We start from the raw sequence: 12,019 nt of genomic DNA, 5'->3' as shown, positions 1-12,019 counted from the left end.
CTGGCTCCCAAACTCTGCCTCTGGCATCAAATTCCCTGCTAGGCCTAAGAGAGGAGCCTTGATTTGGTGTCCCTGTCAAGGGATTTGTTGTCCCTGCCCATGGCAGAGGGTGATCTTCAAGGTCCCTTCCACCCCAAACCATTCCATGACTTGATTCTCTCCTGTAGAGCCTGGATGGGGATCCAGCTACCCTGGCTCCCAAACTCTGCCTCTGGCATCAAATTTCCTGCTGGACCTGAGAGAGAAGCCTTGATTTGGTGTCCCAGTCCATGACAGGGGGAGAAATGAGATGATCTTCAAGGTCCCTTCCACCCCAAACCACTCCATGACTCGATTCTCTCCGGCTGAGCCCGGGTGGGGATCCAGCTATCCCAGCTCCCAAACTCTGCCTCTGGCATCAAACTCCCTGCTGGATCTGAGAGGAGCCTTGATTTGGTGTCCCTGCCAAAGGATTTGGTGTCCCTGCCCATGGCAGAGGGTGATTTTCAAGGTCCCTTCCACCCCAAACCATTCCACGGTTCGACTCTCTCCTGATTAATCTGCTCAACGCCCTCCAGCCCCTGTTGACTCCCTCTGAAAAAAATGGTCAGAGCAGAGCCCCTTGTGCCCTTTCTGCACCCACAGCACCAGAGAAAAGGAAATTTAGGGGTTATCTCCTCCTTCTCTCACCCCAACTCCCATTCCCGTGGCCAACCCAGACCTCCCAACCCACCCCTGGTTCTCACTGTACCGTAAAAGACAGAGGGGGGGTCGTGGAAGAAGGGGTAGTCGGTGAAGAAGAGCAGGTAGGTGCCGTAGGACCAGGACAACGTGTAGAAAAGCAGCTTCCAGGCACTCTCAGGCATCTTGGCAGCATCTTTTGGCTGCAGGTTGCACCATTCCCCAAAGGGCTGCAGGGAGAGAGGGGAAAAAAACATCAGAAAGGGCAAGAGGAGAGGCCTTGGGGAGCTCAGGGCAGAGATGCCCAACTCTCCAAGGGATTTGAGCTCCGTGTGCTGCTCCAGGGGCAGGAATCCCATTTTTCTGGCCTTTCTTACAGCAGGAATGAGGGCAAAGGGGCTGGAGAGAACCTGAAGCAAGGGAAAAAAACAGGTTAGGGATCCTTCCTGGAGCCTGGCACAGTGGGCATCCCACACCCTGGGCACTGCTCCACCCTCCAGGAGCCGGGCTGAGCAGAGGCTGCTTTTGCAGAACAGAAATAATGAATAAAATAACACAATAACGAATAAAATAAAAATAAAACCCTAACAGCACAGGGAAAACGAGGAGAGGAAGCTGTAACAACACCATCCCGTGCAGATGGACCTTGAAAAAGCTTCCAGGAAAGAGCTTTCAGCTGGAGAGGGAAAGACTTTGCAGAGTCCTGGGCACAGGGGCAGTGCCAGCCGGGCAGGGAACGGGGCAGGAAAGGCTGGCACAGCAGGACCCGCTTTCCCAGCAGCTTTCCCAGCTGCCCAGCACTGAAACCCCGCTGGTATTTCCCCCCTCTGTGGTTTGCAGCACCTTCCCACACCTTTGGGAAGCAGAGGCTGGAGGCAAAGCCTCCCCAAACAGGGCCGAAGGCAGGGACGGGGCACAGGCGGCTCTGCCCGTGTGAACCAGGACAAAACTCTCCCACCCCGGGGAGAGAGGGACCACCCAGCCCTCCCCCAGCACTCTGGGCCACTCGGGACAACTTGGAAATGGCAGGAAAAGCAGCTGAACAGCCTCGGATTTGTGGGAGTGAAGCGGAGCAGCCGCCTCTGCCCTTGGTGCCGTGTGAGGAGCTGTGTGTTCCCCCTGCTCGCAGGGGCTCTGGGCAGGGATGTTTTCCCCCTCTGTGGCAGCTGAGCAAGGCCAGGCCCCATCTCTGCTTCTCCTCATGGCACTGACAGCCCCCCTGCACAGCCCCCGGGGGGAGCAGGGGAGCCCCAGCCCAGGGAAGGGCTGCTCCAGGTCCGGAGGGAACGTTGATAACACCCAGAGACCTCCCCCTGCCCCGGCTGGGAGCTCCTCAGGGAGAGCCAGATAAGCTGGAGATGAAAACAAAATGCCTGTAAAGTAACTGTACCCCGGCCCAGGTCAGCACTTTCTGCAGCCCCTCGATGCCCCAGGGCTAAATTAAGGCCCCAGCTGTCCCCAGGCAGTGGCTGCTCTGGCTTTTAGCCCCTCTTGGGGTCCAGTTTTCAAAAGGACTCCACTCCAAGCTTCGTCCCAGCCTCAGAGTGCTCAGTTCCAAGCCCTGAATCCCCCAGCACTGCTCAGGCCTGGGAGCAGCAGCCCCAGGAGCCTCCAGCCAGAGGCATCTCCCATTCAGAGCGTGCAGGAACCACTGCCAAGGGCTCTTCCAGAGGGAGCCACGGGAGGGAAGAGAGGAGGAAGCTCGAAGGGTGAATAAATAATGCAGAGGCAGAAAGTCCTGAGCCCAGAAAGCATCAATTATTTGTGTCTCCACAGAGTGGAGCGTGGAAGGAGCTGGGATGTGGGGACAGCAGAGCCACCAGTCCTTCAGGGATGCCGAGCACAGCCCCAGATCCCTGTTTATCCTGGAATGGTTTGGGTTGGAAGGGACTCCCAAGATCCCATTCCATGGGCAGGGACACCTTCCACCGGAGCAGGGTGCTCCAGAAAGCTGGGGAGGGTGGGAAGGGAACCAGCAGCACGCAGGGACCGGGGAGGGGACACGGGAATGTCCCCGGAGCAGGGGGGGGGGAGGCACAAGCCCAGGAGCCGCACGGAGCAGCCCGGGGGTGGAGATGAGCAAGGTGGGGGCTGTCCTCCCGTCACCCGGCTGCCGTTCCCATGGCAACGGCGCAGAAGATGCCTGTTGCTAAGGGTGACGGGGGCTGCGAGTCGGGAACGGCGGATCTGGCTCCGGCTGAAAGAGCCCGGGGCTCTCGGAACGGGGTTTCGCTTAAAGGGCAACCTCCTCTTCCTCCTCCTCCTCCTCCTCCTCCTCGCAAACCTCCCCCGGCACCTCTTGGGGACAATTAACAGTTAATTGGGGGCTGCGCCTGTTCCCGCAGCACCCCCGGCACGCGGAGAGGGGGGGGAAGGAGCGGAGCAGGGGGGTGAGAACGTGCAGCGAGAGGGGTTCGGAGCCGCCAAGAGAAACCGGGTGGAAGCTCTGCGGCTGCCCACGGCTCCGCTCGAGCGCCAAAAAAACCCCCAAAACCCTCGTAGAGAGAAGCGAGCACGTTTTCTCTCCGTTTTCTCTCCGTTTTCTCTCCCTTTTCGCAGCCGCCGGCGCGAGGGGGGAGCAGCCGATCCCCCGGGATCCACGACCGGCAGGACGCGGGTGCTCCCGGCAGCCTGGCAGGGATGGGTTGGGAATTGAGGAGCTGGAATTGGCCGAGTCCCAGCCGTGCCACGTCTGGGTCCCCCCCCCCGGGCACAGCGAGTTCCCCCGAGGGACACAAAGGAATGGCTGGCACGGGGCACCCCCGGCGCAGGGAACTGGCAGCTCCGCGGCGGCTTTGGCTCGATGGGGGTGATGATGATGATGATGATGATGAGCAAGCAGAGCTCTCATTCAAACCCCGGCCACAACCGGCAGCTCCTGCCCCTTCCACGAGCTGCCCAAAGCACCGTGTGTGGCTCCCCAGGCTCTGTCCCCTCTGTCCCCAGCCTGGACGCTGCTCCTGGACCTCCTGCCACCTCAGGGATGGGGCACAGAGCCTGCAGGACCCCGGACTGGTTTGGATTGGAAGGGACTTCAAGGGTCATCCAGTGCCACCCCCTGCCATGGGCAGGGACATTTCCACTGTCCCAGGTTGCTCCAACCTGGCCTTGGACACTTCCAGGGATGGGGCAGCCACAGCTTCTCTGGGAAATCCATTCCAGGGCCTCCTCACCCCTCACAGCCAGGAATTCCTTCCTGATTTCTCGTCTATCCCTGTTCTTTTTTCAGGAAAAACCCAGTAAAACGTCACCGTTCTCCAAACCCAAAGACAGGGCTCTCCACAGCCCTGTGCAGCCCGGGGCAGTGACTGTCACCCCACCACGAGAAGGGAGTGAGCTGAGCAGGGCATGAAGAGCTCCAGCTCCCATCACCCCATCCCTGCACCTCTTCCCCGTATTCAACACTTTCCAGAGAAACACGTGGGGAAAAAAAGGCACTATGATGGTACCAAAAAACGAGCAGACATCACTTCTCCCTCGGATCCTCGCCCCTAAAGAGAGAAAAGCAGCAGAAGGGTCTCCCTGAAGACCCTCCGAGCTGCCCGCGGGGCCGAGGAACCCCCACCCCGAGCCCCGGCGCTGACACAGCCCCCGCCGAGCCGCCTCACCCCGGGGGGGAAGAAAGGGCCCATTGTTGTGGCTTTTGTCCCGTTTGGAGCTTCCAGCGTTTGCGCTTCGGGCGAGGGGAGGAAACTGCGGAGCCTCCTCCCACTCCCCTGCCCTCCGAGTGTGTTGGGTGGTCACCCCTGGGGACGTTCCCCCCCTCCCCAGTCACACCCCCCGCGCTGGGGCTTGGAAAAATAAATCTGGGGTGGGGAAAAGGGGCATCGATCGCTGGAAGGGACCCCAGGAACCCTCCCCGTGCAGCTTCACTCCATCCCTCACTTCCAACCTGGCTTCCCGGAGCACGTTTTCCAAGGCACTTTTCCTTCCAGAGGACACTGCAACGTCCTACAGGCTTGGACACCACCGGGAAAAAAAGAGCTGGCAGGTGTCTGGGCCAAAAGTGGAGAACATTCCCCCACTGCAGAACAAATCCTGACCCACCCCCAGGTCCAGGTTTTACACCGAGAGGATTTTCCTCACTCATTTTGCTCTTGGTTCACTCCAGGGATTTCAATCCCGGCAGCAGAGGTGGCTCAGGGTGGCTGAGGGCTGGAAGCCTCTGCCTGGGATTGGCTGTCCCAGCCCATCCTTGTGTCTCAATCCAGAGCTGTGCCTTGGGTTTCACCTGTCTGGGTTCCCTGCCCTGCTTGGGAAAGGAGAACCAGCACGGGCTGAGCTCCAGGGGATCCAGCCTTTCCCCAGTGGAGCTGCCTGGTCCTGTTTCAGCAGAGCTTGGCCTTGGTGCCCTCCAGGGTGTTTAACTAACGCAGAGAGAGGGGCTCAGGTTGCTGCCTTTTAATCAAACTCCTCAGGGCTGGCTGGTGTCACACAGGGGACACACCAAGGACGTCAGGGACTGGTGGAGCTCGGACACCACGGGGGCAGGAGGACGGGGGCAGAACCCAAGGAGGCCCCCAGGGATGGGAGCACTTCCCTAGAAGGAGCTTAGTCTTAATTTCTGGAGGTGGTTTGCAGCCCCAGTGAGCTCCTACAGACACATCATCCCCTTTGTGCACTCAGAATTCAGCAGGACAGGGAGCTGAGACCCTCAGGCCAGACCTGGGGGGGACAGATCCGTCCCTCAGGTCTCTGCAGGGACACCCACACCCCAGCAGAGCTGATTCTGGGGGTCCTTCCCTGCCTCACAATCCACACTTCCTCAGCTAATTGGGATCTTCCCACCCCGAAACAACCCCTCTCTGTGTTTGCCCCGAGGTTTCCATGAAGAAACAGCAACGGGACAAAAGTTCTTCGCTCTAAGAAGGACGGGAAAAGCACCAACCTGACCGGGGGGGGGCAGGTGAAAATCCACCCTCAAATCCAAACCAAACCCCTCTGATCACCTGCATGACCTTTTCTACTTCTCCAACCCAGCTGTGGGACCTCCTGTGCCCCAGATGTTGGGGGATAAACGCTGCTGGGAGAGAGAGCAAGGAGCCCAGTGCCCCTTGTCTGACACGACCAGGGGGAAATGGCTTTAAAACACTTATTTCTCACAGGAGCTGCGTGGCCAGAGCTCAGCAAGGTGCACTTTGTGCTTTTGTGGTGAGAGTCACTTCCTCCTCAGACGCAGGGGAGCACAAGGTTTATGGTCTGTGAGTGACAGGCAGGAAGGGAACGTTCCCCAGTCACTGAGAGGGGTCGGTTTTACAACCCCGAGGGTTTCAGTTCCTGCAGGGAACACAGAGAGAGTCCAAAGGAGGAAGAGGCTCCAAGTCTGCACAGGGAAGCAAAGTCCTGAGCTGGGGGGAAGTTCCCTCCCAGGGTCAAACAGGTCTTTTCTCTCCCTGATGTCCCCCCCACCTTGAACGACCCCACTCTGGTACCGCCCCTACGGGGGCCATGAGGCACCAACTTGATTTCCTGAGGGGTTTTAGGGGAAAGCCACAACTTCCATCCTTTCCCACGGCAACTCCAGCAGCATGGAAGTGAGGAAAAGCTTCCTATCCTTTTAAGCTACCTGCTGCCCTGGCACTGGGGGAAAGCTGATGCCACTGGAACCCCGCTCAGCATCTCATCAGGATCACACATGCAGATGGAGCCACGGGAACCTGCTCCCAGCAACCCCCCCCCGGCCCTTCTGCAGTTACAGGTGTGACCCATTTCCCAAGGGAACGACAGCTCAGGAGCTGCCACCCCCCTCCAAGGGCACCCACCACCTCAGGAGCTGTTTGCCAGGCTCTGGAAGGGCCTCAGGCCAGGAGGAACTGGAGCTCAAAGGGAATTGTCACCAGGAATAACCTCAGACCTTGAGCAATCCAGCATTCCCAGGTGCTGGATGCTGCCCATCCCGGCCAGGGGCGCGGGGAACGAGGGGAAATTCAGCCTGACACGACCCCTCAGCACATTCCTTGCCTAAAACCACTGCAGCAGCTCTAAATGACTCCAGAGGGCTCCCACTGGACCCTGCACAAGGTCAGAACCCACCTGGATGAGCAAAGGAAGAGCCCCTCTGAGGGTGGAAGGGCTGGGATAACCTGGGACAGGGATGCAGGGAACTGCCTCTGATCCGTGAGGAGCCTCCAGAGGAAGCAGCTCAGCCAGGGAACGAGGCCTGTCCTGGAGCTACTCGAGGCCTCGTGTCACTGAGCTCGTGGGGAGGTGGGAAAAGGGTGTCCCTGTGTCCCCAAGGCTGTCCCCCGACCCAAAATCCTCCATCTCCACTGCTCCTGCCTTTAAAGCAGCCCCAGAGCAGAGCCCTGAGCATCTCTCAGGAAAGCAGCGTGGAAGGAACGGGCTGGGAAGAGCCATTGGAGGGAGGGGGGAGCTCTGCTCTCCCTTCCACGCGTTTTTTCGCAGCGAGAAACGAAGCAGAGCTGCTCTTCCTGCTCAGGGACGTCCTGCTCGGCCCGTCCCTCGCAGAGGGATGTGCTGGAGAGGGGACAAGGGCCGGCCAGCCCCTTCGGAGGCTGGGAGAGCCGGCCGGGAGCATCCCTGCATCCCCACGCTGGCAGGAAGGTCAGCCCGGCACTGCAGCACCGAGCCAGCCATCCCCGGCCATCCCTCCCTCCCTCCCTCCGCCGCCGGGCAGGGAAGGACATTTTCCATGCGAACCGCGGGGGGACGGGCAGAAACGCGCCCCTCTCCTTCCCGCAGGAAGGCAACAAGCCGGGAATAACCTGGAAGGAATAACCCTCAGCCTTGTCGGGATGCATCGATGGGGATGTGGAAGGAGGGGGGGGTGGCTCTCCCGGTGCGGGGGGATGCTCGTTCCTGCGGGATGCGGCCGCGGGGGAAGGTTGGGAGCAATCTGGGAATAACCTGGAAGGAATAACCCTCAACCTTGTCGGGATTCAGCGATGGGAATGTGGAAGGAGGGGGGATGCAAGGGGGGGATGCTCGTTCTTCCAGGATGCGGCCGCGGGGGAAGGCAGGGAACAAGAAGGGAATAACCTGGAAGGAATAACCCTCAGCCTTGTCGGGATGCAGCGAACGTGGAGGGGAAGGGAGCGGCGCGGGGGGGCTCTCCCGGTGCAGGGGGGGCTCTCCCGGTGCAGGGGGGGCTCTCCCGGTGCGGGGGGATGCTCGTTCCTCCGGGATGCAGCCCCGAAGGAGGGGGAGGAAGGCGTAGGGCGCATTTCCCACCCCCAATCCACGGCGGACGCGCATCCCACCCCGCGGACGGAGGCGGGCGATCCCCCCGCCGGTACTCCGGGGCCGACCCCAAAGGGACGGTCCCCCCCATCCCCAAATCCGCGTCTGTCCCCCACCCCCTCCCCATCCCCGCGCGGCCGGGACTGACCCGAAAGATGCTGCGGGAGCAGGCGCAGCGCAGCGCGGTCCAGCCCAGCGCGCAGAGCCCGCACAGCAGCACCTCCGCCCAGCCCAGGTGAGCGTTCTCGGCCCAGGTCCGCCTCGCCAGCTCCCAGCCGCAGTCCCCGCAGCCCCGGGCGGCCGTGGCCAGGCTCCCGTAGCCCCGGCGGAGCAAGGTCCCGTAGCCGGGCATGGGCTCCGGAGGCGGCATCGCTGCCACGGCCGCGCTCGCCGCCCGCGGCCCCCGCGCAGGCTCCGGCGGGCGGGATCGCGCTCCCCCCCGCGCCGGTACCGGGCGAGAAGAGCCGCCCCCCGCCACGGCCCGGCCCCCTCCGGGCTCTGCCGGGGCTCCTCGAGGGGGCAGAGGCTCCGTTCGGCAGCGCTGCGGGGAGTTCTTGGAGCTTACGGGGTGGGTTTGGGTTTTTTTTTTGTGTGTGTGTCCCGACAATGCGGCCGCTCCGCTGGAGGACGAGAGGGGAGAACGGGCTGGAGTCGCTCCAGGAGCGAGGGACGGGGATAAACAGCGACGTTTCGGTCGCAAGAGGTGATGGAGCGGTGGAGAAGCGCCCAGGGGCACCTCTGGGGTGGTCGTGGGGGTGGAAGGTGCCCGCAGACCCTCGGCAGCCTCGTCCAACAACACAGAGCTGCTCCGGGTTCAGAATCCTGGACTAAACCTTGAACTCCCTGACCAAACCTTAAAAATCCTGGACCAAACCTTAAAAATCCCACACCAAACCTTCTCCTTTCAATGTTTTTTTCACCCTCCCCCATGTGGGTTTTTTTTATTTTGTTTGTTTGGTTTGTTTTTTTTTTTTTAATTTAATACACGAAGGGAAATGTTTCTCCAGGTTATTTTTCCCCAGCCTCTCAGCACCAGCCCTGGAGGATCAGCACCAGCAGATCCATCCCTTCCTCACGGAGCTGACCCGATGTGTCCCCCCCGTGGGCCACCACAGCTCAGTTTGGGCACCTGTAGCAGTTTAAGGGTCTGGAATAATGGGATGGAGCTTTAAGATGCAAACACACCCTCCCCGAAGGTCACCCCCCCAGAAAGACTGAATGTCACCTCCATCATCATCATCACAGGCACCATCGAGCTGTAGCTGGAACCAGCTGACAGGGAAAGGAAAAAACAAGCTAGAAATGAGTTTAATCTCATTTTAAGTCGTCCAGGCTCCCCCTGGAACCTCTCCTTGCTCTGGGAAAACACAAACTGGTTCCCCTCGAGGTCCCACAGTGTCCCCCCCACAGCTCCTGCTCTGCCACTTGCTTTTATTGTTTACATTTTTAAGTCAATTTATCATGGCCCATCAAGTGGGGACGGGCTGCCCTGAGCACACAAGCCCCTTTCAGGTCTCCCTCAGACAGCTCCACAAAGGGAACATTCATCCCAGGCCGGGCCATGAATAAACCCCTCACTGAAAGGAGCTGCTGAGCCAAGGGAGGGGACAAAGGGCCCTTTCAGGGCCAGCCCGGCCAGGGGGGCACGAAGGAAGCACCCGTGGGACACACATTTACAGTGCAAACCCCCCTCCTCCCCCTCCCCAAATGATAATTCCCAAGATGATCCCAAATATTCCAGGGGCAGGAGGGCCCAGCTGAGGGTTCCAGCGGGTGGGACACAGGGATGAGCCCAAGGCCACGATGCCAGGGTTGTATCCCAGGACACTTCCAGCCCCTCACGTGCTCCAGGAGGGGATGCCCCGGTTCCAGGACACGTCCTGGGCTCCAGGACACGCCTAAGGCTCAGGCTTGAGCCTATTACAGCAGGATTAGTTTTATTTTGGGAGTTTTCCCCTCTCACCAGCAGTAAAACCCCCCCAGCCAAGGATCCTTCTCCCAGGGGGGGCTGAAGGTACAGGAGTTGGGGTCAGATGGACCCAAGGAAGATCCATAACTCAGGATTGATCCAGGTGCTGACTGCAGGTGCTTAAAACCGACCTTCACACTCTCCCACCTTCAAACTCCCAGTCCTGGAGTGGAATCACCGGAATTCCAGAAATTAAAGGGGCACAAAGATCCAGAAGAGGCTTTATTAGGAATGTTCAAGGTGCCACTGTTGCACCCTCTTGATCTGCCCCAGAGTTCAGGGCCCAGGGGAGGCTTTGAGCCCCCAAAATTCAGGTGCTGGACACAGGCACAGCCCCACCCCTGCTGGAGCAGCGGGGTGAAGTGACACCAGGCTGATCTGCAGAGGGGGTTTTCCATGTTCCAGAGGGGATTTTCCATGTTCCAGAGGGCATTTTCCATATTCCAGGGAACAGGAACCCCAGTGCCCAGGGGTGGGCACAGCCTGGTCCCTCAGGCACTGGGTGCGTATTGCAGGGCCAGCCGGTCGAAGTCGTTCTCCTGCAAGCAAGAGGCAAAAATAAAGGAATAAATCCAAACTTTCCTGGGAATCTGATCAAACTCTGCATTAACTGAAGAGAACAGCTCACCAAGTCCAGAGGAATTCCAGGAAATGAGATCACCTGCACTGATTTTTTTTCAGTTTGCTTCGCTTTCCCTTTCCCCTCTCCCCCAAATTCTATTTAATGTCTGGAATTCCCCCCATTTAATGTTTCATGGCAACAAACTTCCACTTGGATTAAGAACCCTGTTTCTCAGAGCTCTTGTGCCATGGGCAGGTACATCCCACCTGGTTTGTGCTTCCCAAAAACCTCTCCCAAGGGCTGGAAAATTTAACTCAGGAGTGACAGGGCAGGGACAAGGAGCTGCCCCCTCAGGCCAGAACCCACAGGTCCCATCACAGCTCCATCTGAGGCCCAAGAAATTCAACTTTATATCATTTATTTCCATCCTGTTCTGTTCTATACCTTTGCCTGATACTCCTTGATGAAGGGGTGGTTTTTGTGAGCATCTTTCAGCTGCGACAGGTAACGATTTGTGACCTGGTGGGGCGAGAAAAACAAAAGTTAAACATTCAAATAACAGGAGGAAAAGCCAAAAGCGCAACAAATCACCCCTCAAAGGGTTGGTTCACAGCTAAAAACCTGCTTTTCTCAGTGTCTCCCACATCAGCAGCCCCAGTGAAAACCAGTAAGACCTTTTAAAACCAGTAAGACCCACACGCCCTTAATAAATAATAAAATAAAACGTGCCTAAATTAATGATAAAATACTTAAAAATAAACCTGAAACTGTGGGTTTAAGTGAAAAGAAGAATCAGCAAGAGCTGAGCTTAGAACTCAAGTGATTTCTTTCTGCCCAGGCCTTCCTCTCAATATCATGGAATTATGGAATGGTTTGGACTTTAAAGATCATCTAATCCCGAGCCCTTCCGAGGGCAGGGACATTTCCCAGGTTGCTCCAAGCCCTGTCCAACCTGGGAAAAAACCTGTCCTCTGTATTTCCACAAACTCTCCTTTAGAGGTGTGAGCTCCCCACCCCCAGAACCATTCCCAGATCCTGCTGGGAACACACGGAACTCCCAAAGCTCTGGGATCTGCCGGGAACACCCAACAAACGCGGCCTCACCTCCGGAGCCTTTCCCAGGTGCTGTGAGAGCACCACGAGGTTCAGGAGGGTCTCAGGGTGGCCACTGTCCTGCAAGGAACAACAGCCACATCCAGGATGGGTGTCCTGGGATCCACAGCAACAGCCAGGCCTGCGAGGAGCAGCCCTGCCCAACCCCCTGCCCTGGGAATGGGAACAGGGATGGACACCGGGACGGACAAGGGATGGAGGGACAGGACCAGGGAATGGCTTCCCACTGCCAGAGGGAGGGTTAGATGGGATACTGGGGGGGAATTCCTCACTAGGAAGGTAAGGATTTCCCAGAGAAGCTGCCCCTGGATCCCTGGAAGTGTCCAAGACCAGGCTGGCGCAATTTGGGATAATGGGAAGTGTTCCTGACCATGGCAGGGGGTGGAACTCCAGGATCTTCAAGGTCCTTCCCAACCCAAACCATCCTGGGATTCCACCCTAAACCATCCTGGGATTCCAACCCAAACCATCCTGGGATTCCAACCCAAACCATCCTGGGATTCCAACCCAAACCA

At 58.7% G+C, this 12,019-nt stretch overlaps 2 protein-coding genes across 2 annotated transcripts in view; both read right to left on the bottom strand.

Moving 5' to 3' along the window:
- Positions 1 to 8,230, bottom strand: part of CERS1 (ceramide synthase 1) — an 11,248-nt gene extending 3,018 nt beyond the window's left edge. Inside the window, exons 1-2 of the mRNA XM_027704453.1 lie at positions 8,009 to 8,230; positions 731 to 890 (exon numbers count right to left, since the gene is read on the bottom strand). Of these exons, the coding sequence (XP_027560254.1) occupies positions 731 to 890; positions 8,009 to 8,230 (382 nt within the window). The remainder of the gene's footprint in view (positions 1 to 730; positions 891 to 8,008) is intronic.
- A 1,808-nt stretch (positions 8,231 to 10,038) lies between these two features.
- Positions 10,039 to 12,019, bottom strand: part of COPE (coatomer protein complex subunit epsilon) — a 6,812-nt gene continuing 4,831 nt past the window's right edge. Inside the window, exons 8-10 of the mRNA XM_027704452.1 lie at positions 11,496 to 11,564; positions 10,836 to 10,910; positions 10,039 to 10,368 (exon numbers count right to left, since the gene is read on the bottom strand). Of these exons, the coding sequence (XP_027560253.1) occupies positions 10,321 to 10,368; positions 10,836 to 10,910; positions 11,496 to 11,564 (192 nt within the window). The 3' untranslated portion in view covers positions 10,039 to 10,320. The remainder of the gene's footprint in view (positions 10,369 to 10,835; positions 10,911 to 11,495; positions 11,565 to 12,019) is intronic.

This window comes from Neopelma chrysocephalum, unplaced genomic scaffold (genome assembly GCF_003984885.1).
Source record: "Neopelma chrysocephalum unplaced genomic scaffold, ASM398488v2 Primary Assembly neopelma1_279, whole genome shotgun sequence".
Classification (NCBI taxonomy): domain Eukaryota; kingdom Metazoa; phylum Chordata; class Aves; order Passeriformes; family Pipridae; genus Neopelma; species Neopelma chrysocephalum.
The sequence above is the reverse complement of the archived record's forward strand: the minus strand, read 5'-3'. Positions and strand labels throughout refer to the sequence as shown.